General features: G+C 53.8%; 1 protein-coding gene across 1 annotated transcript in view; it reads right to left on the bottom strand.

The window, feature by feature from the left end:
* KLHL29 (kelch like family member 29) overlaps positions 1 to 27940 on the bottom strand; it is a 325784-nt gene that overhangs the window by 70012 nt on the left and 227832 nt on the right. The window contains exons 4-5 of the mRNA XM_032172350.2: positions 5050 to 5191; positions 1477 to 1989 (exon numbers count right to left, since the gene is read on the bottom strand). Coding sequence (XP_032028241.1) covers positions 1477 to 1989; positions 5050 to 5191 — 655 coding nt within the window. The remainder of the gene's footprint in view (positions 1 to 1476; positions 1990 to 5049; positions 5192 to 27940) is intronic.

Raw genomic sequence — 27940 nt, 5'->3', positions numbered from 1 at the left:
ACTCATGAACTTGAACTGGGAATAAGTTTCTTTCTTTTTTTTTAAAGGGAGACAGAGCTTAACCAAAACAATTGAAACAAAAAATCAATTTAGTCATTTTTTTAAAAAAGATCTTAAAGCAAGAGTTTACCAGAATTTAGATGTAATTTTCTACAATTTTGTCATTTAAAACTAGTGCTGATTTCCAAAACAAAGGCAGTCAGGGCTCAGTCAGATTGGGAATTAAACCCAACAGAGATCCAGACATGAGCTTTATTGTTGGGATGCTTGACAAGGCCTGAAAGTTGCTTGAAATGACAAAGGAAGAGACTTGGGAGAGAAGACAGGAGAGCAGCTAGTGCCTCTCAGCAGAGCCCCCCGAAATGCCATCTCAAGGAGTTTTATGTGGGAAGGCTGGGAAGCTGTGCCCAGAGATGCATACTTTCTAGGACCGTCTAGTGTCCTCTTTCAAAGGAGATGCAGATACCCCGTTGGGGCAGACTGCTTGCCGTGGACTCTCATGACCCCTCCTGCCAGGGAGCTGCCTGTACCTGGCAGTGGCCCAGCAGCCTTCCCCACTGCATCCAGCAGGAGCAGGGACTTGGCTTGTCTGGGGCGCTAAGGGCTAGGCAAACCTATAGCAGAGGAACCCAGCAAGCCTCATATGTGTGCCCCAGTCCTCCTGTCCCCTTCTGCCTTCCAGTCTGGACTGATCCCTCAGACAGACATCAAGAACCCTAACCCTAAGACTGGGGGCTCCAACTAGGACCATGTCTAGCATGCATCCTTCCCGAGGCTCTGTTCTGAAGGATCTACCTTCGAGTTCCCTGGAATGAAACTCCCCTGAGGCTGGGGGAAGAGGGTTAACTGAAGGCTGAGGCTGGAGGTGCTCTTTCCCAAGGTCTCACAAAGCCACCCCTGGATCCTTGAAATGAAATATTCAAGTGCCTCAAGATGGTCTAGGAATGTCTCCTGGGCCTAACTAAATTGCCTTGGGCAGTGTTCTCATCTGATGGAACCACACAGGGTGCCTTCCCTGGGAAGGACACAGTACATGCTCTGAATGTCCTCATGGGTGGAACGTGGAGAAGGCCCCCAAAGGGATTGTTCTATGGTGCCCTAAGAGGAATGGATGACTCTCACCCTTTTGCAGCTTGGCCTGGCCTTGGGGGTTGGAGGTGAGAATGGCCAGGGCTTGGGCTGGAGGGGGACAGGCTCTGGGCTTTGCAGGCTCTCCCTTCCTTCCTCTTCCCGGGCTCCCTCTTCTTACCCAGGCGCATTTCCCTACTTTCCTTGTCCCGCCCTCCACACTTTCCCCCTCCCTCCATCATCTCAGGCCAGTTGTCTTGGGCAGGCGGAGGCTCCACTGCAGCCTCTGGGTTGGGGAGGCCAGTGAAGGAGCTGGCGTGAAGCACCCTCCTGTCCCAGTGGTGTTGCAGTGACCGCGCAGAGGTACAGACGCAGGCCTGTGGAGAGTCACGTGGCAGCAGGACTTACCTCTGGGGTGCCCTGGGTCGGTGAACTCATACTTCCCCACGCCAATGGTCCGCAGCATCTGCAGCCCGTGGGCCGAGTCGGTTGTGGGGGGCCCATTGGTGGCAGGGGCACCACTGGGGAGAGTGGCAGACGGCTGGGCTGGCGGCGGTGGAGGCAGTAGGGGCCCTGCCATGTGGCCGTTGCCCACAGCGGTGGGTCCTGGGCGGGCCACCTGCCCCACACCGGGCAGTGTGGACACGGCCAGGGGCTGAGGGCTGGCATACAGGGCCTGGGCAGGCATGTTGACCACCACGCTGCTCAGAGGCTGAGAGGGCGGCTGAGGGAGCGAGTAGTGGCCTGGCATCAGCGGGAGCTGGGGCCCCACGTGGGGAGGCAGTGAGGGGGTCACCCCAATGACCGGGGCCTGGACGTTCACAGCCGGGCTGAAGGTGGGAGGCTGGGCCACTCCATAGGAGTGTGCGATCAGGGTGGGCTGGTTCCCGGCGGCCACCGTGGTCACCCATGGCCCCGTGCCTGCAAGGGAGATGGAAGAAACGTCATCTGCCGGTTACATATTCATTCAACAAACACTGACCACCCCAGGCCCTGCACTGGGTGCTGGGTCACAGAGGTGAACGAGACACCTGTGTCCAGGAACTGACCGATTAGGAATCTGTGATCGTGGCAGCCCAGGATAAGTGTGCTAGGGGGTCTATGAACAAACAGCTTTTGGGGCTCAGAGGAGGAAGCGAGGCCTGCCTGGGAGAGGTGAGAGGCAGCAGAGCAGAGAGAAGGAAGCAGAGCCCTTTGAGAGACTTGGGTTCCACTCTCAGCTCTGCTACTTAGTAGCTAAGAGCCTCAGGAGCAAGTTCTTTTTTATTTTATTTTTTGAGACAGAGTCTCACTCTGTTGCCCAGGCTGGAGTGTAGTGGCGCGATCTCAGCTCACTGCAACCTCCGCCTCCTAGGTTCAAGCAATTCTCCTGCCTCAGCCTCCTGAGTAGCTGGGATTACAGGTGTGCACCACCATGCCTGGTTAATTTTTGTATCTTTAGTAGAGATGGGGTTTCAGCATGTTGGCCAGGCTGGTCTCGAACTCCTGAGCTCAGGTGATCTTCCCGCCTCAGCTTCCCAAAGTGCTGGGACTACAGGTATGAGCCATCGCTCCTGACCTCAGCAAGTCCTTATTTCCTCTGAGCCTCATTCTTCTCATCTGTTAAATTCTACCTCAGGGGACTACCAGGAAGAACTGAATGAGGAAGATATATTTGGAAACAAAACAAAACAAAACTAGCAGAGTGTCTGGCATGTGGTGAATGCCCCATAAATGCTGGGGTTTCTCCTCCCTTTCTGCAAGCTCGCCTCTGAAGGAGGCAGGGGAAGGGGATGGTGGAGACGGGGGTGTTTGCTGGGCCCTCAGGTGAGGGCACTAGAGCCCGGGGCTGGGAATGGTCCTCACAGGCGGGGAGGGACCCTGGTGGGGGACGTGTGGAAAGGCTGGCCGGGCCTTGCTGGGGAGGGCGGGCCTTGTGCTAAGCAACCTGGACATGGCCAGCCCTGGGGGAAACAAGAGAACCCCACTTTAGTCCTTAAGAAAACTATGGCTGAACAAGGTGGGGTCCAGATACATCTCTTGAGAGCTGACACAAGAGACGAGGTCAGCTGTGCCAGGCAGGGTGACCTAAGGGAGCTTGTGAGGGAAACTGGGAGACACCATGACAGGGAAGGCCAATCTGGGTTGCCTCTGACTGAATGAGCCTGGGTCCAGGTTTCCATGGCCCAAATGCTACCTTGGTTTTCATAGCTGCTCTGAGGTGGCAGTATAGACTGAGGATGGGGAGACAGAGGAAGGGGAGTAGGGGGCAGGGGGCCACTCAGCACCACAAGCCCCATAGGATAGAATGTGGAGCTGGGAGCTCCCTCTCAGAAAGAAAATGGTGCTGAGGTGGGGCAGGAGCTAAGATGGCGGGTCACTACCAGACCACTGTCCAAGGGAGAGCCACCGGCTGGTGGTGAGGAGCAAGGCTCGGAGTCACATAGACCACGGTACGAGGCCTGCATCGCCCCTTCCCAGCCGAGGGACCTTAGGCCCAAGCCTTTCCCAAGTCAGTTTCCTCCTTAGCAGCAGGCACGATCGCTGTAAGAGTTGCGATGATGCACAGAACAGGGCACGCAATACATGTGCAACGCATATTTATGATTTTGATAACGAGAGAGGTCGGGGAGAACTGGAAGCCAACAAACATCAGTGAAGTAATGGCAAGATTCTAGAATGGGCTGCTAATGGGAACTGTCCCCAAGCCTGAAGAGGCGAGGTGGTGTCACTATGAGCCAGCCTGGGTGTCTTAAGCCCAAGCATGTCATCCCAAGCTCTGCTCTTTCCAGGATTAGCCAGGGAGCCTTGAAAAATGCATCAGAACTTCAGAGCGTAATGGGTGGGGCTCCAGGGGACTCTGTGGCAGAGACACAGAGACACAGTGCCATAGAGGTGATTTACTGATGATGGGGTGAATGGCCCAAGGGTACAAGAGACCTAAAGAGAAGTCTCTAGTTATATGTGGCAAGCTCCCAGCATTTTAATCCGTGACTTGGATAATGACGTGGAAGACAGGACCAGGTCTGCAGGGAACATAATTGGGAGGGGTAGGGTCAGCAACAGAAGCTGGTGTCTAAGAGATCCTAAGATCAAACAGGGGAACACTGATGGGGCCTTGCTATTGGGTCCCCAAATCCAGCTGCCTAAGCCCAACTGTGAGGACATGAACAGGGGTAACCGTAGCTGCTGGGGCATCTTGGGGTGCTATTGAGGCAGCATGTGACGTGGCTACTAGCTGAGCAGTGATGAGACCAGAGGTGTTGAAGGAAGCACATGCCAGGCAGACCACTGTTGAGTTCTGGACACCGCACTTCAAGAGGGATGCAGGGGGCAGAGCAAAGCCCTGGAAGGCAAAGGGCTTGGAATCTATGGGCTGTGGGGCATGGCTGAATGGCCTGGGGTGTTTATCCCAAGACTTTGAGAGGTGGATGAAAGGGGTCTCCTGACACCTGTAGGGCTGTTGTGTGGAGGGCCAAACTGAGGTGTTCTGTGTATCCTAGGCGGGGGCTCTGGGGCCAATGGGAGATCAAAGAGAGGGCATTCATTATGGCTGGAGCTGTCCAAAGAAGGGCTGGGATGTTGTACAAGCTGGCGAATTAATTCCCAGTCCCCGAGGGTAGAACACCCCAGTTGTCATACAACCATGAGCAAGGAAAAACCTTACTGGAAGGCATGACTCGAGAAATTTGTTATGAATCAGAGTACCCAGGTTTGGGAATGATGGTTCAAAAGAATCCGGAGTCAATTCGAAGTCACCCCGATAATGTCATTCTCACTCCCTTTGCTCTCTGGAGTCCTTGAGTAGCAGAAGAAGCAGCAGAGGGACAGCTCCTTCACAGGGAATTACACACAGTGCCTTTGCCCCCTGAACCTGAGGAGGGGGCTTCTGCAGGCCCTGGGGTCAAGACCTGCTGTGCAGGAGTTGGGGTCCCCAGGAAGCCTCTAGCTTCCCGCCAAGCCCTGGGCTCTGTTGTTTCTATCTGCTGACGAGGTACGTACCTGGATTGTCACTCTCCCTCATCTGTTTGGAGGGTGGCTCATCAGTGTCCCAGGGTGTGGACTGATTGATAGGCGTCTGCCCCCACCGGATGCTGGTCGCCAGTCCCTGGGACTGACTGTCCCCCTTGGAGATGCCGGGAGCCTGTGGGAAGAAGATGAGGAGGTGAGCATAGCCTGGCCAGAGACCAGCCTCCAGAACAAGGCTCCCTAGGAGGGACCTAGCCTCCAAAACAAGACTCCCGTTGCCTAAGCTTCGTCCACTGAGTACAGGGTCAGAGGCAGAGCCCCAGCCCTCCACCCAGTCTTTGGCGGGAATTGCAGTGGGTTCTGCCATAGTAGTAGCAGCTGGGACCTCTGCTAAGTTCCTGCCTCTAGGAACATCCAAGCCAGTGCCTCCCTTGTCACCCTCCGTGGCCACTCACTCCACCTGCCCTATCACAATGGGAAGAGCATTCTGAGATATGAGATGGGTTCTCTGGCCCTCGGACCATCCACAAACCACAACCACACAGATGCTACCAACTTATCAGGGCATGTGCTGAGTACTGACTGTGTGCCCAGCCCGGCCTCTGTGCCACCACTGGCTGGCTCTTGGACACGGGAGAGGACAGCTTTTCAAGGGGCCACCAGCAGGCAGCAGGTGAGGGACTTTATACATTTCCCATCCTGCCCCCACACCAGCCTCTGAGGCCCAATCATCCTATGGAGGAAGTGTGGGGAAGTGGGGAGCTGAGGCCCATGGCGGGGACAGCTCAGATGCTGCTCCTAGGTGGATGGTGGGACCCTCAGCTCCTCTGTGCAGGAAGGAGACAGGTTTTCTGCTCCATGAGCCCACTCTCTAGTTCAGATTTGTAGATGAATGAAAAAATAAACCTAGAGTGGAAAAAAAAAAAAAAAAACACCAGGACAGTATTTGTCTCCCTGAGCCACAGCCTTATAATGGAATATTATATAGCTATCAAAAATCATGTGTACTAAGAATTCTTGATGACAAAATGCTTACAGCATAATGTTTAATGAGAAAAACAGGCCACAGAATGACACACAAATGGCCTCCCTATGTAAACACTCCTGTGTCAAACAATATATATAGGAGAGAAATGATCAAAATGTTAAGAGGGATGTTATTCTTGGGTGAGGGGATTATGGGTAGCTTATTTTATTTCCTATACTTTTCTGGATTTGCCTTTTTTTTTTTTTAATATGGCCATTATATATAACAGGCAAAAAAAAAAAAAAAAATCCTGGAAACAGGCTGGCGAGGTTGGGATAGGATACCTGGGATATGCAGGGGTGTGGGTGTCAGTAGAGGTGGCCCTGGGAAGAGTCAGCACAGCTCCCAGGAGCACAGCCAGACCCCAACCAGGTGTGGGATGAGGGGTGGATACAGATGCCTGCCAGGAACAGTCACAGAAGAACACAGGAGCCTCCAGGGGCATCTGCAGGCCCCTCAGGTGAGGACCATGGTCCTCACGGTGACTTCTGATGAAGCTTGACCCAGGAACCCAGCTAGTGGGGGACAGGGCCTGCTGCTGAGCCCCTCTGACCAGAGTGGCTCTCCTGGGTTCTGTGCCAGGGACAGAGAGGGGGTGTGGATGGGGAGGCTGGGCAACACTTGGGGCTTTGATGTATAGTGCAGACGACACACAGCGCCTACGTAAGGGCCTGCTGGAGGAGCGGGAGCCGTATCCCATTAGGACCTGTGGGCTGCGCTCAGCTAATTGCATCAGGCTGCACTTTATCTCTGGCCTGCATTTTAGATGCTTTGCTTCTGTGAACAGAGCAAGAAACAAAGGAAAAGGGTGAATCTCCTGAGAAAAGAACAATTCAAGGGACAAGCTTCCTTATCAGAGGGCCAGCCCCATTTCTATCTGTGGGACAGGCAGAGGCTGGGAGCAGAGGGGATTGGGGACTTAGCCGCACTCACTAATAGTCTTACAGAACAATAGCATGGTTTTTCCAGCATTCTCCAAATAGACAGCTTTTAACGCGTGCCCTGTCTGAAGGATCTATCCGCTCCACAGCCTTCACTGTATTTCCAGGCTCTCCAATCCTGGAGGCTCAGAGGCAGGAAATTGCTTTCGCCGGAATCAGAGGCATCTGAGGGAGAAGGAGCCTGTGCCAAGTCCCATGCTGTGCCTGGGAGCAAAGTGTGAATGCTAAGATCCCAGCTTCCTGACCGGCACCCCCTTCATGGACAGTACAGAAGCCCCTCCTGCCTGGAGGGGGTGTTGCAGCCCCTCTCCACCGTGTAGAATCCTGGAGGTGTCCCAGGCAAGAGGCTGTAGAGGTTTTCAGCATCCTCTGAAAGCCACTGCTTCTCCCCTCCTGAATCACACTCTGGCCTGGCAACTTGACAGGGTAGGAAGGCTTCTGGAAACTTGCCCTGGAGCAGCCCCTGCCTCCAGGAGAGGAGGTTGGGGTCTCCTCGAGTTTGGGTCCCCATGTTCTGAGCACTAAAACTTCAGGAGTTCCAATGGTCACCCTAAAATTGGTGGAGTTTCTGAACTTGAAAAATCTCACACTTTTCCAACACAGATTGCTCAGCCCCTTGGCTTCAAAGCACTTCTACCGCTCACTCATTTAGTTTGTTTCTTCTGCTGTAGGTCTGTGTTGGGCACTGCTCGAGGCACTAGGGACGCGGGTGACCAAGACTCAGCCCTGCCCTCAAGTGGCTGCTGCGGGACAGTGGGAGGACTCAATACATGAACAGCTTGAGGGAAAGAAGCTGGGGTGTCCCGGGTGTGCAGAGGCGGGCCCAGATGGGCTGTGAGCAGGCGAAGTGGGCTACAACCGGCCTGCTGTTTGGCTGTGTCGTTCATGAATACTACAAGCAATTTCTTATGTATAAGAAAGCAGCTCTGTGGTGAGAACCAAGTCTTTTTTTCTTTAGGAAAGATACATAAGGCTACCCATTTTCTACTGAGCACTCACAACATTTGAAGCTACAAGCAACCTGTAGTTCAGGAATTTTATGTATTTTATTAAAATAATGCAATGACATTCCTTCCTCCACTTCCTCCAGAAAAAACCTGGACACAGGGTGTGCCCTTTGCCGAGGAGCCCGGGCCCCCGGGTGGGTGACATGCAGAGCCACTGGTGATGTGCGTCAGCGCCGCCTGACTAGAGGCCCCTCCTGCGACGAGTTCCAGGCCCTCAGTAAACCCATGTGGTCCCCAGGTTCTGGAAGCTTCTAGGGGACCATGTTCAGGGCCATGGGTCCAGCTCTGAGCCCAGCTCCTGCTAACTCTTTCCTCCCATGGTTCAGAATGCCCTCAAGCCCAGGCCACCCTGATTTCCATGCCTCCTGGTCGGGAGGGCTGCCGACACAAGAATGCCACGAAAACCAACCAGGAGAACTTAGCCCGGGCAGCAGGGAGGAAGGCAGAGTTGAGCAAGCCTCTCCTCGTGCCCTCCCACTGCCATCATCTGGGACACCAGTGAAGCCACCCAGACCTTTGGCCGTTCCCCAGTGTTCCTGGCCATGTTTTCTGCTCCAGTGACATGATGGCACTCGGCAGAGAGAGGCAGACCAGGAGAGCCTCTCTGTGCCTGGCCCCACAGAGTGGCCCTATCTGCCCATCATCAGGCCTGAGCAGGCTTCTCTTGGCTTTCCTTTAATGAGATGCTAATGGGATGCATCATTAACGCAGCAGCTTTTTAAACCCTGAGCTCTTGTAAATTTTCAAAGGTCACAGTTTTATGGCAGCTGACAGCATCCTGCTTCTTTCAGCGACTGAAGAACACTAAAGACCCAGGGCTTCTATGGTTGAAGCTCTCTGTGAGGCAGCGCAGAGCGGGAGGCACCTGCTGGCCATGGGGGCTGGGGGCCTCCACCCTGCAGCAGTCTCAGAGGACACGTGGGTTCACTCTACCAGCTTGTGGGGAACCAGCCGTGCATGGCCCACAGAGCTGCTCTGAGGGACGTGCTTCATTTAGGGAAAGGTGTGTAGGGCCGCAGGTGGTGTGCAACCAAAGATTCCTGGCAGAGGGCAAAGGGCTAATATTCACCCGGGGAGGCAGGGGCAGGGGATGCCCATGGAGTACCCTTTGCTCACCAGGCTGTGTACCCACGAGTCTGCGACACACAGCCCTGAGAGGCTTTTGTTAATTTGTCCGCCCAGAGGAAACCCCTTTTTCTACTTTGCACAAAAGTGCCATATAGACTAGCAACATCCTGCGTGGCCGGGGAGGTTTGAGAGATGGCAGGGACTCCCCTGGGGTCCTCCCAGGCCTCGCTTGTTCTCACCTCTACTCTCTGTGTACCCAGTGATCACAGTACTTAGTGCACTGCCCCCAGGGCCTTGTTTCTGCCCTGTCTTTGCAGGCAAAGCTCCATGACTCCATGAGGGCAGGGTCTCTGAGCTAAAGTGTTGGCCAGTGGAAGAAGCATGCATCACTGTTGGCTTGATGAATGAATGAATGAATGCACAGGGTAGATTCCAGGGAGAGTGAATGACATGAGTCACAGAGCAGAGCAGTGAAACAGCATATGGCTCCCTCATTGGGGGGCTAAGGTTTCCGTATCATGGGGGCCGGGTGTGCTGGGACCCTTAACACCATTGCCCTGGATGCTGCTGGAGGCTGCCTGGAGCCCTGGATGGCCCAATCCACTGACCAGCAGAACTCATCAGCCCCTCCAGATGCCTGGGTGCGATGAAGGCATGGACACTGAGGGGTGACTACTGCCTCTGTGGAGCTGGGGGGACCTGGGGGAGTCTCCTGGAGAAACTAGAACACAGCACCCTCCACTGTTTGCCCAAGGATGTCAGAAGAGGGTGAATCAATGAAGCCTCGAGAAGAAGCTTCCAGAAGAGATGGGCTGGGCCTGGGCCACACAAGCTAGGCAGGATTCAATCTGGCAGATGGATGGGGGCCCAAGTCACTGCCAAAGGACCCCATAGCAACCAGTGCATTTTCAGCCTAGATACATCTGACAGAGACAGGCTTCAGAGTCCGCTTCTGGGGTGCACATGGGCCTTTTCTGGAGGGACGATGATGCCAGCACCCACAGCCCTCTCCTGCCAAGGACACTGTCTCCTAGACCGGAACCTGCAGGCCACGATGCTCTGTACCATGTGGTGCAGACAGGGCTGGCGGGGCTGCCTTCTGCCGAGCATCACTGAGCACGCACTCTGGGTCAGGGGCACCACTGTGTACCAGGGATCCGTGCTGGGCAAGGTCCTGCCCTGCAGGAACTTACAACCAGCAGAATGGGACACCTGCACCAGGGAGCCATGGGGGTGACACAGGCTTGGAGAGAGACCCAAGGAACAGATCCATGATGTTGTCTCGCTCCCACCCCTGTTAATAGAGAGACTGGTGCTACCATTAAGAAAAGGTACAGTAAAATCATGATGAAATGCAAAGGGGAGACCAGAGCAGGGAACACGTGGAGAGAAATGAATGCTGAGGACATGCAGGCCACAGGGCTCCTGGAACTGCCACAGTGGAGCCTTCAGCATAGCACGGAGCTTCCACTTAGTCAAATTAAAACACACACACACACACACAGTGCTGTGACTCTTTTGACAGAATATGTCAGATGCGACACTATGCCAGTCCTGGGCCTATCTTTTTAAGAGGCCTTGAAGCTTCTGCCTTGGTATCTTAGACCCTCTAGACCATCAGCAAATCAGCTGAACATCACCAAGGGTTACTAGTCAATACCACGGGATCAGCAGAACTGTCCAGCCAAGCTCTCTCAGAATTCCTGTGCACAAATTTGGGAGATATTATAAAATGTGTCATTTACAGCCACTAAAAAAGTAAAAAAAAAAAGGCGTACACAGTCTACTGTGTATCTTATCATTTTGTATATATTGCAAAATAGTAAAGGGCAAAGTCATTTGTGCCTTACTCTTGACATATAAATGCACAGTGTTACACACATCTCTTTGTGTTCCGTAGAGGATTGGGGGCAGCATAAATATAGTGGGATTCTAATTACATAAATGCCAAAACTAAAGTTAGTGCAGCATTTCCCTAACACAGCCCAGCTGGGTGGTGGGTGTGAAGTGGCCTTGGATGAAAACTTGAGGAGTCCCAGGGAGGACAATGCCAGGGACCATGCCAGACAAAGCTCCCTGTACCCGGAGCTTCCTCTGAAGCCTTGTTTCCGTCTCTGGGCTCCCCACAACATCCAGCCCATTTGGGGAAGACAAGCTTTGGTGTGCCCATCCCACCCACCTGGCTCTGGGTGGCAAGGGATGCTCACGTGCGCTGGCCCTCCCTGCAACTCTGGCATGGTTCTGATTGCCCCACACTTTCGGAACTCCCTACATCAGAAAACTTGCTCTACCAGCTTCCCTTGCAGCTAGGGCATGGCATGTGACCTGTGGCTCAAACCTACTTAGGTGAGACTGCAGTCTGGAAAGCTGGGTGATGTGAGGAGGCCAGCACTGCTCCGAGTCCATGCGCTGCAGAGGCTGATGGCAGAGGAATGGGGATTTGGGAGCATGTGGGTCAGGGAGGCTCTGGTGTCCTCAGCCCAGCACTGGTGGTGAATGCTGTCATTTCCTTTTTCTTCTTACTCTGCAGGGTTATTCCTAGGGCTCTTCTAAGAACAGCAGGAGCAAATTCGCACAGTGCTCCTAGCAGAAGTGCATTTGTTGCAGGCACCTCTGACTACTGGGCCCTAGCTTGCCCTGGGGGGAATCATATCACACCAGCTATGAGCTCCAGGAGGGGGCATCACTGGGCAAGCCATTGCCTGCAAAGAGTGGATATTTCACTTCCTTTCAGCTTCCCTCCCTCTGCAGGGCACTTGAGGTCTTCATGGTGCCAGGTCCACCTGTGGGGAATGATGGCATCCAGCTTTTGGCAAACATATTCAGACCAGGGTGTTGGGGACTGAGCATGTGGGCCTCTCAGGGGCTCTTGCACTACAAAGGTGAAGCCCCAGGAAGGCAGTTCTTACTTGAAAGGAATTATGTTCCAATGGTAGAAACTCAGGCTTGGGGAGGAGATATTTTGGTGTCTGGGATCTTTTAGATGACAACTCATAGGTTTATAGCTGGGCTGTTAGGCTTTCTAGTGTTGGCAGGTTATCACTGAGAGCAGATTCCAAGATCACATAGGGAAGGCTTCCAACCACCACCACGGGGATCTCCAATGTGAGTGCATGAAAGCAGCATCTGGAAGACTCGTTAGAGGAACAGAAGTTTCTGGACCCCACCCTGGAGGTTCTGATTCAGCTGGTGTTGGGCGAGGGACCCAAAAATGTGCCCCTTTAATAAACCTACAGGGGATGCTTGGCAGGTAGTCCATGGACCTCACTCTGGGCATCAAGGAAAGTCTTTGCGTTCAAGTTCTTGGGCCTGTGCGTGGGGACCGAGGGGTTGATGCTGCTCATCAGGCCCTGATTGGGAGAGTTTTGGGTCTTGCTTATGTGGCTTATGGGAACCAGCTCCTTGGCGAGGCCACTTCTGAGGACTTCTGTTCTGAGCCTAGATTTCAGGGGGTCAGAAGGACACGTTGAGAGCCACCAAAGCTAGAAATCTGTGGCCTCCGGGAAGCGCAAATGACAGTTAAGGGTCTCTCAGTTCTCGTTTCCTGATTGCTACTGAACTACAAATGAGAAGATAATCGCAGTTAAATCCCTACGTGGGGCCAGGGGAGGGTCTCTCGAGCTGCACCTGCCTTCATTAACGAGGCTGCCCTCTCTGGCCCCCTGGCCCCAGGCCTGCGCCCTCAGCCTCCCCTTCAGAGCCCTGCCATAATGCGCTCCGGTGCCTGATGAAATTTCTAATAATACTAACCAATGATGTGTTAAATTGAGACACTTCTGGCTTGCATGCCGGAAACTGCATGATGGTTTAAAGGACCAGTGCTTACCTTTCTCTATCAATTTGCTGCTAAATGACTGCTTTCGGGGTAACTTACAGAAAAGTAATTCTTTATTTAAATTTTAATTTCAATCTTGTCATTTAAAATATATATTCAGATTCCAATCATATTACAGAATATGATGATGTCTTTGGAGGGTAAGCGAGCCTGAGAGCCCGGGTGGGGGCAGAGGACGTGATGGGGCAGGTGGTAGGAGGGGCTGAACAGCGAGCAAGAGACAGAGGACAGGCTTGGTGAGGGCAGCCACGTGCTGGGCTGGGAGCTACAACTGCAGACCCCGTCTGGGCCCCAGGCCTGGCCCTGTCCTTGCCCGGTGATCCTAGGCTTGGTGGGCAGCCCCGAGGGTCATCTGTAAATACTTTAAGTGGAAACCACCAATCACTTCCCGTGCCCTTTCTCACTGGATCACCATGAGGACCCAAGCCATAAACGGATGCCAGGCACAGATGAACTGGTCCTCCCTGGCCAGCCACTCTCCTAACAGCCTCCTCCACTCCAGGTGCCGGCATGCGCTGATTTCCTTCCATGAGGAATTCTGTGTTCTTGCCTTCATTTCACAGATGAGAATAATAAGGGCCAGAGAAGTTCAAAAGTACTCAGGGCAGCCAGGCATGGTGGCTCATGCCTGAAATCTCAGTACTTTGGGAGGCTGAGGCAGGTGGATCACTGGAGGTCGGGAGTTCAAGACCAGCCTGGCCAACATGGTGAAACCCCATCTTTACTAAAAATACAAAAAAATCAGCTGGGCATGGTGGTGTGCGCCTGTAGTCCTAGCTACTTGGGGAGACTGAGGCAGGAGAATCACCTGAACCTGGGAGGTGGAGGTTGCAGTGAGCCAAGATAGCACTACTGCCCTCCAACCTCGGTGACAAAGCGAGACTCCATTTCAAAAACAAAACAAAACAAAACAAAACAAAACAAAACAAAACAAAACAAAACAAAAACTCAGGGCATGGCAAGCCTGGGACTCTAACCCAGGTCTACTATTTTATCACAAGACCTTCAGACGTGCTCTGGGATGGCAGGAATGTTCCCAGGCTACCTCTCCCCAGCCTCCCTGGCTGCGGCCAGTAGACCCATAAATGGACTCAGCCATATCAAGGCTGTGCCCACGCCATCCTGTCAGGATAATACTAAAGCCCTCCCTAGATGCCCGCAAGCACACCGGCCACGGCCTCTCCTTCCCACACTGTGTCCAGCCTGACGGGGCCTCCTGCTCCGACCCTGCCAGCACACTGGGGCTAGCTGTTATCTCCCTGGCTCCCACTCCTGCTGCTGCCCACCTCAGCACTTCAGTGAAACCACCCCCTTTAAATGAACAATCGCCTCCTAATGCCAAATAAGGGAGCATTTCATGTCCTCTTTCTCTGATCCCTAACAATGGCTTCCTCCTTCTTCCTTCTGGAAACTCCCTGCCCCTCTGTTTCAGTAACAATGCTTCTCCTGGTTCTTGACCTAAACCTCTTCCCAGCGCCTCCTCCCGGTGCTGTTCGCTGATGTCTCCTCTCCTCAGATCTCAAGCATGGACGTGCTCCAGGCTCGTGCCAGGCCTCTCTCTCCCTCTCTCAGGATTGCTGGGGCCCTGTCTTCTTTCTTAATGATTTTTCTGATGTGAAACACCTGTGTGGTAGCCCATGCCTTTGATAGAACCCAGCTTTCTATAGTATCCTGGAAGTATGTTTGCTTTTCCCTTTTCCAACATCAAAGTCTATACCTTGGAGACACTTTTGCTGAAAGTGCAGCACAGATGGCCTCCCTTGCACACATAAAGCAAGCACAGATGGGGCTGGTTTTTGCACCGTGCTCTGGAATGTGCCCTGTCCGGGCCCCCAGCCCCTTCCTCCAAGCCCCCCTCCCAGTGGATGGGCCTTGTGGACAAAGGAAATGATAAATCTGGCAGAACCTTACAACTCAAAGCTTTCAACTTTCCTCTAACAACTTTCAACCGAAAACTTCTTAGTCCCATTTCCAAGTAACTTTTCATCCATTACAAAACCCACAAAATTTTCAAAGGGGCTTTGAAATAAGATCACCTAGAAAAAAAAAGAGCCCATCACAAATGAAAGTCTTTGAAAAGAAAGAGGCCCTTTCCTGCGCTTCAGCTCCCCTCTGATATCAGTTTCCCTTTCATTCTGCTGAAAGGTGCAGGGCAGGCCTGGCCCTCAGCAGATGCCTGTGATGTGCAGGAGCCAGTGGCCCAGACGGACAGACAGGGACGCGGAGGAGCGCGAGGGGCACCTCTCGCAGAGCGGGGCCGGGCCTTTCATCCCTCTTCAATCAGTCCGCTCCGCTCCCCCAACAGCCGCGTTCCTAGTAGCGGCCCGGCCTGCTCAGAGGCCCCGCCGCCCTGAATGTTTCTGGTCACCGCGGCATTGGTGACAAGGCAGCGCCCTCCTGAGCACGGTGACCCTCTCCAATCGTGTCGCCAGAGTGGGCGGGGAGGTGGGCACGGCAGGGGCAGCCCCTGCTCTGGCCTTTGATAGGACATTTCCCAACTGCCGGCCCTGCGGGCAGTGACTCCAGGCCCACCCCCCGCCCTCCCCAGGGTCAGCTGTAGACTCGCAGACGCACATCACACAACGCCCATTTCCGGGAGCCTTTGTTATTTTCAGATTTGAAATCCGCAGTGAAGCTGGTGAGGAAAAGTCCCCTGTACAGGGCTATGGGCCGGTGTGGGGCCACAGCTGGACTCCCTTACTGAACCATTTGTGGATGGGGCCTGGCCCCCAGAGACTACAGTCTGAACACCCAACATTATTACTACTATTTTTGATACAGGGTCTCGATCTGTCATCCAGGCTGGAGTGCAGTGGTGCCATCATAGCTCAGTGCAGCCTCGAACTCCTGGGCTCCAGCGATCCTCCTACCTTGGCCTCCCAAAGCACTGGGATTACAGGTGTGAGCCACCACACCTGGCCTCAACATTAATTGTGAGCCCAGCGACTCGGGCCTGCATGGAGATGACTCCCAACAACCCCAGGGTAAGAAGCGGGCTCTTTACAATGGCTTGGCCAGGGGCTGCCCTGGCCCCTCTGCCCCCTAAGGCCTTCCCAGCCCCTCCCCAGAGGGCATTCTAGGATTAACTAAGCCCTCCTATGTGCAGGGCCCCCCCAGAGCCAGAAAAAACCGCAACTGTCTGCGACTCCCTTTGTGACCTTCCTCAATAGTCGCTTAACATGCTCATTAAGACTCCCGGGCTCGGGCTGGGCGCGGTGGCTCATGTCTGTAATCCCAGCCCTTTGGGAGGCCGATGCGGGTGGATCACGAGGTCAGGAGTTCGAGACCAGCCTGGCCAAGATGGCAAAACCCCATCTCTACTAAAAATACAAAAATTAGCTGGGTGCAGTGGCAGGCACCTGTAATCCCAGCTACTCGGGAGGCTGAGGCAGCAGAATTGCTGCCCCGCTGCCCGGGAAGCGGAGGTTGCGGTGAGCCGAGATCATGTCACTGCACTCCAGCCTGGGTGACAAGCGAGACTCCATCTCAAAAAAAAAAAAAAAAAGACTCCTGGCCTCCTCCTTTCTAGTCGGGGGCAGAGCATTCCTTGTTTTTTTTTTTTTTTTAAATTGCAAACAAAGACTCACTGGGAAAAGGGAACAGCTCCATATTGTAAAACCTCTGCTGTGTGACTCGCAACACTGACTCCCAGAGCATAGAGTCGACTGAGAGCTCCACTCTTGACGCCACACAACAATCCTGACACGACATCCTCAGCGACCTCATTAGAGGCCTAACAAGAGAGGGGACGCGGCAGAGTCACACCGAGGGGCAGCAAGACAAAGAGACAAACATGGCAGCACACACAGCCTCGGAGGCGGCTCCTCAGATGCAAGGCGCGCCAAAGGAGCTACAACAGTTTTATTGTGGGGACTTCAAGACTCACCCAAACAAGTCAGCACCTGAGTATGGGTCTCAGGACGGTAGCCTAGATTCTGACACGGTATGGGGGTCGGAGCTGGGCAGAAATGACCGCTCTGCGGTGGGAACGTTCCAGAAGACGCAGCGAGGGCCTCAGCGTGCCTTCTTCCAGCTCCTGGGCGCTGGCTGCTTTGTGCCTGCTTAGGCTGTCTGTAATGAGAGCCACGTGTGGCCAGGCAGGGTCCTGAGGGAGTGGCGTTCTCTTTGGCCCCACCCTCGTTCAGAATTGAGGTGGTTAAAGTGATGTTTAAAAGGAGCTGGTATTTAGCAGCAGCCCAGCTCTTCAGCCTTCAGGAAACACTTGGGGGCAGCCAGATGCCGTCTAAATTCACTGGAGGCCCGCGGCAAGAGGCAGAGCTGAGAGATCTTAAGCAGTGGTGGAAGAGGCAGGGGACACAGAAACAGCCCTCTTGGGGCAGATAGATACTTCCCTTCCACAGGAGCAGTGCTGGGGAGGAGCGGGGCGGGGATGGGCACTGCACACAGGGGCTGTGGGTAACCAGGGCACCATGAGGCTCTGGTCTTCTCTGTAAGAGGCTGGGTAGCCACGATGCCAACTCCTGAGGAGGCTGGGCCTGGCATGCCCTTGGAGACGGGATCCCAGACAAATGCCCTTCACTGATGTCCCCTCCTCAGCAGGAACCCAGACTGCCTAGGCCACAGTTTCCTCCCTTCACGTCCAAGGGAGGGCTTCTGTCTGCACGTGCAGTGTGGTCCGGCTGCCACAGCTCCACTCCCTCAGCGCTGGGGCCCATCACCTGCAGGGGCGTCACTCATGCAGGCAGAGCGGCGGGGCCTCTGAGCAGGACGGGCTGCTACAAGGAACGCGGCCCCTCTCCCACCCCACACTTATGAGAGGCAATCCTGTTCTGGAGACACAGATATTAGTCTCTGGCCTAGGGGAGTACACAGGCTAGTGGGAGAGTCAGGATCATAATTACAACAGCTGATATCTATGGAAACTTGAGATGGTCCAGTTGACAGCCCCTCGAGGCTTGGGAGTTCTCTGAGGCCAAGATCTAAGTGCCCAGCTCTGCTCCTCACTGCACTAGTCAGCTCAGGCTGCCAAAATAAAATATCACTGGATGGCTTAAACCCAGGGCCCCAACCTCTGGGCCACAGACCCAGCCTGTGGCCTGTTAGGAACTAGGCCACACAGCAGGAGGCGAGTGATGGGCGAGTGAGTGAAGCTTCATCTGTATTTGCAACTGCTCCCCATTGCTGGCATCACTGCCTGAGCTCTGCCTCCTGTCAGATCAGTGGCGGCATTAGGTTCCCATAGGAGCATGAACCCTGTTGCGAACTGTGCATGCAAAGGATCCAGGTTGTGGACTTCTTATGAGAATCTAATGTCTGATGATCGGAGGTGGAACAGTTTCATCCGGAAACTGTCCCCCCCACCCCTCCTATCCCCATGCATGGAAAATTTCTCTTCCACAAAACCAGTTCCTGGTGCCAAAAAGGTTGGGGACCACTGGCTTAAACAACAGAAATGCATTCCTCACAGTCAAGGAGGCTGGGACCTCTGAGATCAGGGTGCCAGCATGGGCAGGTTCTGGGGAGGGCTCTATTCCTGGCTTGGAGACTGCTGCCTTCTTGCCGTGTCCTCACCGGGCAGTGAGCTCTGGTGTCTCTTGTTCATCTTACAAGAGTACTAATCCCATCAGGAGGGCCCCACCCTCACAATCTCATCAAAACCTAATTATCTCCCAAAGGCCCCATCTCCAAACACCATCACAACGGTAATTAGGGCTTCAACCTGTGAATTTTGCTGGGGGCACAATTCAGTCCGTAAGATCCACGCAGCCTGCACGAAGTGGGTGTTCAGAAACGCTGGCCGAATCGAGTAGAGATCAATCCGCCTGCTGTTTCTCTGGCTCTACCTTGCCCACTAGACCCCAGGGAGTGTTGAATGGAGACAGGCACCCACAGACCTGACTAGCATGCCAGTTGGTCCTCCCACCAGCCTGGGCTCTAATTTTCTGATGGTTTGCTTTTTTCCTCTCACAACATAATCTCCATGATCTCTAGTCTTTCCCGAATGCTGTTGAAAGGCTTGTTGTATTTATCTCCGGAGAATCCACCATGCCCCTGTGCAATTTTCCATTGTCATGGTTCATTTTAATTTCCTCTAAGGCTGTTGGCCACTCTCGTGTTCAGAAATAGCTTGTTCCACTTAATAAAAGCATTTAAATATGCAGACACGAGAAGTTTCCTTTGCTTGCTCCTAAACATCACAGTAAGTGGAGTGAGTTATACCCCGTGTCCTGCTGTAAGGCTGAGCACAGACCATGTGGCTTCCCAGGAAGCAGAAACTCTGGATCAAAGGCTCAAGGGCAGGAGCAGGATCCCAGAACTTCTGGTGGAAACCCAACCAGCCTGGATGACCACAGCTCACATTTCCCAGCTGACAGCACCCTGGCTCTCCTGGACTTGCCTCCCTTCTTCATAATGATCAGAGCTGAGGTCAGCAGTCAGCAGGTCTGGATTTGAGAACTGGCCCACTCCTAACTGGCCTTGTGACCTTGCACAAGTCATTCCGCCTCTCTGAGCCCCTGCTTCTCTCCTTCATCTATAAAGCAGGCAGGACAATCCCTCCTTTGAAAGGCTGATTTCAACAAGCAGTGGGAATCTTCTACTTTCAGGACGTAGCAAAGTACCTGGGACAAGGCAGGGGCTCAGCAAATGGCAGCTATTATTACTTTTAGAGGACCCGAGAATGCAGGAATATTAAGTAGCCTTTTTTAAGAAGGATGCTGTGCCAAAGACACAGTCTTTCTCCATCAGTTTTCTCTGGGTTGCTGCAGCCAGAGACTCCCTCACAGGCTGTGGATTATCAAGAAACAAAAGCAGGCTGGATCCTAATTCGAAACCACATCTATGGGAAGTGTAGCTATTGGCTGTGAGACCAAAGCATCACGACCTCTGGTGGCGGGTGGTCTGAATTGCAGGTCAAGTAACAGCTGAGCCAGGCTCATAGATAACAGATAGCGAGGGGCAATGTCGCAGGGCATCTTTCTTTGGCTAAATAATGACAACGAAGAAGCAAGAGTCCAGATAATTGGTGGATATCAGCATGGGATTGGGAAGGGGGGTGGCAGAGATGTAAAATCCCTGATAAGAAGGCAGCCGAAGCCCTGTTTTAATGGCTCAGGAAGCCAATTCCTATCTGGTACCTAGTCCTTCCAGGACCCTGAAGCCTCCTGTCCCACAGAGGAACCCTAAGCTTGTATCTGGGGCTGGGTGGGGCAGGCAGGGGAGTGCAGGTCAAATATTTTGGGTCATAACTGCCCCAGAGATGAACAGTCCAGGTAGCAGTTGCTAGACTTCCAGCCATGCGCAGCTCATGTGGAATACCAACGACCCCTTGTGAGAAGCCTGGGGATCACCTCCAGGGGCCATTCTCCCTGGAGACACATCTATAAATACCTCCAAGTAAGCCTAGCCAACCCACTCATCTTCATCTGGAGTTAGCACTGGCATCAAAATTCTCTTCCATTGTTTATTCATGGGGAGTTAGTTCATGGATTCACTTGAGGTCACATTTAAGTCAGCTGCAGAAATGGGGGACCCTCCAAACCCAGACCTTGGTCACAGCTAGCTGGCAGCTCTCTCCTTCTGCATCTGCCTCCTCCCAACCACTCACACAGTCCATGCTGTACAACCCTACTCCCGGGATGACATTCGCATTCACATATGCACACACTATCACACAGGTGCACAAGTGTGCAACATCCACTCGCCTACTTACATAACTGAGCCCACACACACATGCATTCCACACAAACCCACACAGCCCCAGCCTTCTCGGACTGTGGGGGGGCTCCGGCCCCCACAGGGCAGGAGTAGCTGGCAGACACCCCTCTGCTGGCCCCATAGAATCTTTTCTTTTCCGATGACTCCAGAACACAGAGTCCCCCATGGCCACTTTGAGCTTTCCTCCCAGATACTTTTTCCTAAATCAGCTTCCAATCTGACTCATTTCAGTTTTAAAACAAGAAAACATCAACAAACATGATGGAGGGAAACAGATGGTAACAATTACAGGAGGGAGAAAACAGAGCTCGCTCCCTCTACAAGGGGCAGGCAAACATATTGTCCCCCAGACAGCGGACGGTCCTCCTGCCACTAATGTGTAAACCTGGGTGCATGGCTCCCAGGGCTCATCGCCATTGCAGGGGACAGGCCAGCACTGTCGGGTCCATGAGGGATGCTGGGCACCACGAGGCGGGTCCATCGGAACCTGGGACCTGCCAGGTCCCCAGGGTGCGGAAGGAAAGACATTCCAGCACACGTCCCAGGCCACCTCACATGAGACATGCCCTGTCTAAGACCCGAGATCAGGGTGGGACAGCTTCCTCCCCTGCACGCTGGGTCCACCTGTGACCAGCTCTCGTCACCTCCTCATGTCACTGTGCAGAAGGCTGTCTCACCCAGGACTGTGAGCTCCTGAGGGCAGGACAAGGTTTCTCACTCAGGGTGGTGGGTAGGAGTAGGACTCTGGAGCCCGGCTGCCTGGTTCAAATCCAAGTTCTGCCACTTTGAAGTAAGGAAAGCCAAGCAAGCTCACAGACCACTCCATGCCCTCCTTTTCTCACCTCTTAAACAGATAATTCAAGTACCTACACCATAGAATTATGAACTAATATGTGCAAAGGACTTAGAACCATGCCTAGAACACGCGGGTGCTATATGTGGAATCTCCCAGTGTTATTACCCATGCAGATGGCCAGCGTCTGGTTGAATGCTCAGTGGGTGTCCTAAAGGCCCCCAAGTGCAGGGATGAGGAGCAAGCCTTAGGCTGGGCTGTGAAGGAAAGACTTGAGCATTCCAGGCCAGGGAAGCCCCGCACTGACTTCAGGGCTGGGAGGAGTCACCCCTGTTGTTGGGAGAGTCCAGGAGAGATGGCCAGGGTCTGGGGTCCTGAGTGGGAGTTTTCCATGCTCTGTCCCTCTTGGGACCCACCGTTCGCATTTGTCCATCCTTTGTGATTAGGTAGGACAAAGGCTCTGCTCTCCAGCAGATCAGATGGGTGGAGTCAGGTAAGAAAACAGGTGCAACCCAGAGAGATCACATGCTGTGATGTGAGCGGGGTGGTGGTGGCCTGTCCTGGCCTTGTGAGTCCAGGAAAGCTGCCTGGAGGAGGGGGCTGAGTCCTGACTTCAGGATGAGGGGTGTGGGCATGGACAGAGGGGATGATGCATTGTGCTGGGCACAGGGAATGTGATGCCTTTGGGGGTCAGAACAACAGGGCATCAAGAGTGAGGGGTTTGAGTCCCTGTTCCTTCATTACTTGAGTGCCCCAGGCAAGGATTTAATGTCTCTGAGCCTCAGTTTCCTCATCTACACAATGAGAACCACAGTTCCCTGTGTCCCAGGCCTGATGAGGGGGTGTTGGAAGGATGTGCATTGCAGGTGCCCAGCTGGCTCCCAGCATGTCCCAAGTGGATCAATGCAGGGGCCACTGTGCACCTGCCTCTCGGACCAGACTTTCTCTCTCATGTGTCCTGTTCTTACATACATGTACACACAAGCTGTCATACTGGTGGCCAGTGTCCCCACCTTCACGCTCCCAGGGACATGTTGTAGCTGCTCCTATTTGGATGCCTGGATATGGCAAGCTGCATTTGACCACCACAGGGAGGATGGTATGCCAGACCCCCCTTGGTGCCCACTTGATGCCAATGCACACAGCAGCTTGTCTGGGCACCCCCAAAGTGGAGAGGGGCAGCTTTCTGCTGCACTTCATTGTGGCAGCACCTTCTCTTCATCTTGAAATATACTGATGCCCTTACTTATTCTCCTGGAGGCTCGGCATCTCCATTCACCTCCATTCTCTCCAGTGTGCATTTCCTGTCTGAGGGGTCTGTCCCCTTAGCACCAGGGCTTGAGCGCTCCTCCCCTCCTCCTCTTCCTCCTCCTTCTCTCCTCCTCCCCCCTCCTCCCATCCTCCTCATCTCCTCCCCATCTCCCCTCCTACTCATCTCCTCCTCCCCCACCTCCCCTCCTCCTCCTTCCCCACCTCCTCCTCATCTCTTCCCCCTCCTCCCCATCTTCCCTCCTCCTCATCTCCTCATTCCCTCTCCATCCTCCTCAACTCCTCCTTCCCTACCTCCCCTCCCCCTCATCTCCTCCTCCTCCCCCACCTCCCCTCCCCCCATCTCCTCCTCCTCCCCCACCTCCCCTCCCCCTCATCTCCTCTTCCTCCTCCTGAACTCCTCCTCTTCCTCCTTGTCTTCTCCTCCCTTACCTCTCCTCACCCTCCTCTCTTCCTTTTTTCTTCCTAGGTGCTCCTAACTGCAGTTACTGCTGTTTCAGCCCCTGCCAAGGCCATTGCCAAACGTGCTCAGGAGGGCAGGGACGCAGGAGGCCTGAGCTAACCTGGACAAGAGGCTTCTCCCTGCTAGGCCTCATGTGAGAATCAGCAGACGGAAGTCAGCAGCAGGTCTTAGCCCGGCTGGGCTTCCCCAGTCTCTCCCCTGGGAGGTCTGGCTCTGGCAGGCTGTGGGTGGGACCTGGGGCTCTGCTGTAGAGTTCCTCAGCTGCTGCTGCTGGGTGAGAACTGGGCCCCATAGACTGGACGCTTTCCAAGACCAGCCCCCTTCACAGGCAAATGCTTCCCGGCCAGGGGACCGGGGCTTGGAGCACTGCAGTCCCCCGGCCAAGGGTGTTCCTTCGGTGGAAGTGTGTGCCTCAAGCTGCCAGCCTGAGCAACGAGAAAGACCTTCCGCCTGGTTCCCTGAACACTGGTTTCATGACGGGAGTCCGGCTTCCCATGCAGGGTCGTCCTCGTGGGTAGAAGGCACTGGTCAGAGTGGCAGCAGCGCTCTGGCCAGCAGGATGCTGGAGTTCCCACGTGGCGGCACACACTGGCCTGTTTATACACCCGGCTCTGCGGGCTTGGCCTTCTCTCTTTCAATGATGTTTATCTGGGTTCTGTAACGTTCTTCTCCTGCCTCCCTCTCCCACCTCTGGATGGAGACCCTGTTCCTGCGTCTGGTATTTCGCCCAGTTGCCACATCACTGTCACCTTTCCAGATGCTCACAAACCCACTCGATGCTTCCATTTGGATGTCCTGCCTGCACCTCACACTCTGTGTGTCCTGGACTGGCCTCTGCTCTCTCCCTCCCCATCCTGGGTCAGCTCCCTCCGCTGTGTGCTGTGTCCCAGAGCTGGCCTCACCACCCTGTACCCAAGGCAGGAATTTGGGACTTGGCTTTAACTGTCCCCCTGGCCCCCGCCCCAGCAGCCTTGCTGATGCCCCCCTAAATATTTCCTCTAGCAGACCTGGCCTCCCTGACCCTCACCTCTGCCTTCTCTAGCAGACCTGGCCTCCCCGACCCTCACCTCTGCCTTCTCTAGCAGACCTGGCCTCCCCGACCCTCACCTCTGCCTTCTCCTGACCTCCGAGGAGTGTCACCTGGGGGGTCTATCTGAATTTGTTCTTTGCGTGGCAAGGCAGTTCTTTTTCTAAAATGTAAATATGACCATGTCACTCTCCTCCCTAACACCTTCCAATCCCATTGTCGAAGGGATCAAGTGCCAACTCCCTGATGGGCCCCGCTGGCCTCCTGGTGCCCCCTCTCACCACTCCTGGGCTGGCACTTCACACTCTGCCAGCATCCTTATGTGGTTTGCTGCGTCCTATCTCCACACATCAGCCTAAGCCTGGCCTCTGTGTGTCCACTGGGCCCCCTCATCGAGGCTCGCTCCATCTTATCCTCAGGGACTCAGCTCAGTGACCTCTCCTGGGAGAAGCCTCCCCTGACAGCTCCCTTCTCTGGCCTCCCTTCATCTGGGTCGGACGCATTTCCCCTGGCTCCCCAGCATGCCCCACAGGGATCCCTGGAGCCTGTATGAGCTACTGGACTCTAAGTCCTGTTTGCTCATCCCCATACTTTACACTATTGAATTCCTTGGAGGACAGACCATGCCTTATTTCCGGGATAAGGCCTGGTACATAGTAGGTGTTCAGGAAAAGTTGGGAGTGTGAACTAGGCACTAACAGGCTGGGATGAGGCAGTCTGGACTTAATGCCCTTGCTAGCTTTACCAGTGCCCAAGACATGCTTCCATCTCTCTTTTCCTGGTGCAATAACAGGGCAAAGGAACTTCTGAGTCCTTTCTAATCAAGCTGTTAATAGGGGAGTCCTGACACCAGACACTGATTTTTCACCAAAGGGGAGGAGGCTTCCCCTCTGTGTTCTGCACCCCAGCAGTCAGTTCAGATTTTTAGGCCGCAGTCTCTCCTGTTATCATGGGCACGGCCTGCTTCGGCTGCCCTGGGGCCTAATTTCCTCACATCAGTGTCAGTGCCCCCATCCCTGGGATGCTCGGATTTCAAGAGGAGTCACAGCTAAGGCCTCCACGAGTGGACCCATTTCCCTCACCCATTTCTCCCCACTCTCCAATCACTGTGAGGCCCCAGACCCCTCTGAGAACACCCACCACCCTCAAAATTTCCCCAACGGCCCAGGCTGGAACCAGACCCTTAACACTGCAGGAGAAGCCCGCTCTCGATCCAGCCCCGCAGAAGACCCCAGGTGTGATGTATTCAGCTCAGAGGCTCACCTGCTGCAGGAAGAGTCACAGACCTGCTGCTTAAAACCATTTCATGTATGCTTTCCTTTACCTTCTAGCAGGGGGTGAGCAAGGAGTGGACACTACGTCTAGGGAGCAATGGCTGGAGGCTGGAGCTGGAGCCTCCCACCTGCAACGGAGAGGCTGCCTTTCCCTGGGCTGAGGGGCCTGTGGCTGCCAGGCCTGTATCTGGCTGCCTTGGAGGAGGGACCAGGGTGTTCCAAGCCCTGCTCCCCTGGAGGGGAAGGACCAGCATTTGCCTGTAAAGGGGGCTGTCTGGCAAGGCATCCTCATTCCATTCACAATTCATGGCCTCTGATGTTCTCAGCAGAGAGGAGTGGTGGCTGCAGAGCTTTTCTCTGGCCTCCTTCCAAATACTTTGGGATTCAGTCACCCTTTCTTCTCCTAGAGGACACAGGTAGCTTGATCAAGCTATGGGTTCAGGAAAGATGTTAAGATTTCAACCCCTGCCTTAATGGATGCCTTCTACATCAGCCAGCGTTCTCCAGAGAAACGGAACTAATAGGATAGAAATTATATATATATAATATACGATTTGTTATAAGGAATCAGCTCCTGTAACCATGGAGGCCGAGAAGTCCCGCGATCTGCAGTTAGCAAGCTGGAGACCCAGGAGCGGGAACTGGTATAGTTCCAGTCCAAAAGCCTGCAGGCTTGAGACCCAAGAAGAGCAGATGTTTCAGTTCCAGTCCGAAGGCAGCAAAAGACCAATGTCCCAACTCAAAGGTGGTCAGGAGAAACCCCTCTTACTTACAGCAGTGTCAGCTTTTGTTCTGTTCAGGCCGATTGACTGATCGGATGAGGCCTTCCCACATTGGGGAGGGCGAGCTGCTTTACACAGTCTACTGATTCGAATCTTAATCTCATCCAGAAACACCCTCACGGACGCACCCAGAATCATCTTTGGCCCAAATATCTGGGCACCTTGTGGCCTGGTCAAGTTGACATGTAAAATTCACTGTCCCACCATCTACTACAAAGACATTGGCTCTGGCTACAATTTTTATTTGAATCTGTGCTTTGGGCAGGGAGTGTCAAGGCAGGAGAAAAAAATAAATAAAGGCCCAAACAATAAGAATACTAAGCAGGGCTGGAGAATTCCTTCCATGATGACGGAACTTTTCCTCTGGCACTCCCTTCCCAATAAATAAATCCTGCCCACTCCCAGGAGATGCGGTGTCTGCCTCTTCTCCGCCCCCCAGCAAATAAAAGAAATAACACGCTTCCCAGTCGCAGCTGCTCCACACCTCAGCATATGCTCTGCCTCACTTGCTTCCTCACTGTTAAAACGACAACGGGCGCTGTCTTCGGTGCTTCCAACACCCTCGGGTCCCTCTCGCGGCCCGGCCTTCCTACGCTGCTACGTTGTGCATTACCCACAACAGCAAAAATGTTCCACTGGTGGTTTCAAGATTCCTAAAAAAATAGATTCAAAACATCTTTAATACTCTCTGAAGAAGCAATACATCACAGGAAAAGCTGTAACCTTTCCTATTGCTGATACTATCCAGACTGCGGGCTGATGAGGACGGTAACTGCAGCCAATTCGTATTCTGCGTGGCTGCCGCTGGAGGTGCACAGGAGCTGGTCCACCCACCCTCCACACTCCCAACCAAGAAAGCTGCTGAATTTCTGAGTGTTTGCCTAATGCCCTTTTATATAACCTGAAAAGAGTCACAGTACTTGAAGGCAGTATTTTCCAAGAAACAGCCTTCCCCTATTAACGCAGCATCCCTGAAAATAATACTGCTGTTTCTACAGCAGTGACAGGCCCTGCATGGAACGCATTTTTCCTTCCTTTTTTCCCCATCACAGAGCCACGGGCAAGAAGCTGCGGCAGCGGAGCCTCGTCAAAGCCAGCTGGACAGAGGGATGGCTACTTGCATTGTTAAGTAGGAGAGCTTCACAGTGACCATGGGCCAGCCTGGAACTGCATTCCCCCAGGATGGGGGGACAGGCGTGGGTGGGTGTGAAGCACAGGGAAGCGTCTCTGCCTGGTGATCCCAAGAGGGCCTGCAACAGGTGCCCTGCCTGGCTGAAGGAGGAGGCTGCCGGGAAATCAGAGACTTGGATTTGCCAGGTTGTTTGAAGGTTAATGTTACGGGTAATCAAAGGGAGGAGACAAAAGACAGAAAAATGGAAACCCTTCAGAACAGTGAAAGGTTTCATTTACCTTTGGTAAATAAAAGTGTGTTCATATTTTCACAAGGATTTTTCTATCTCACCAGCTTACAACTCAAACCGGGCTGGGCAAACACGCTGCGATACGGCGGTCACGGCTGTAATCCAGAGAGAATGCTCAGAAATGGGAAACAGAAACGCAAGGCAGGATGCCCCTTCGTGCTGGAAGTCAGAAACTCCACGTGTTCTTCTCGCTGCCCGCCGAGGTCTGAGCGGGCCCTGCTGTGAATGACCCTGGGAACGGTGCCAGAGTCACACAGACTTGGTGCGGACAACACAGCTACCTTTCAGGGGCTCTGTGTCCTTGGACAGGTCACTAGACTTCTCTGAACCCGTTCGCTCA

Source organism: Hylobates moloch, unplaced genomic scaffold (genome assembly GCF_009828535.3).
Source record: "Hylobates moloch isolate HMO894 unplaced genomic scaffold, HMol_V3 SCAFFOLD_13, whole genome shotgun sequence".
Classification (NCBI taxonomy): Eukaryota; Metazoa; Chordata; class Mammalia; order Primates; family Hylobatidae; genus Hylobates; species Hylobates moloch.
Note: the sequence above shows the minus strand (reverse complement) of the source record. Positions and strands in the feature narration are given on the sequence as shown.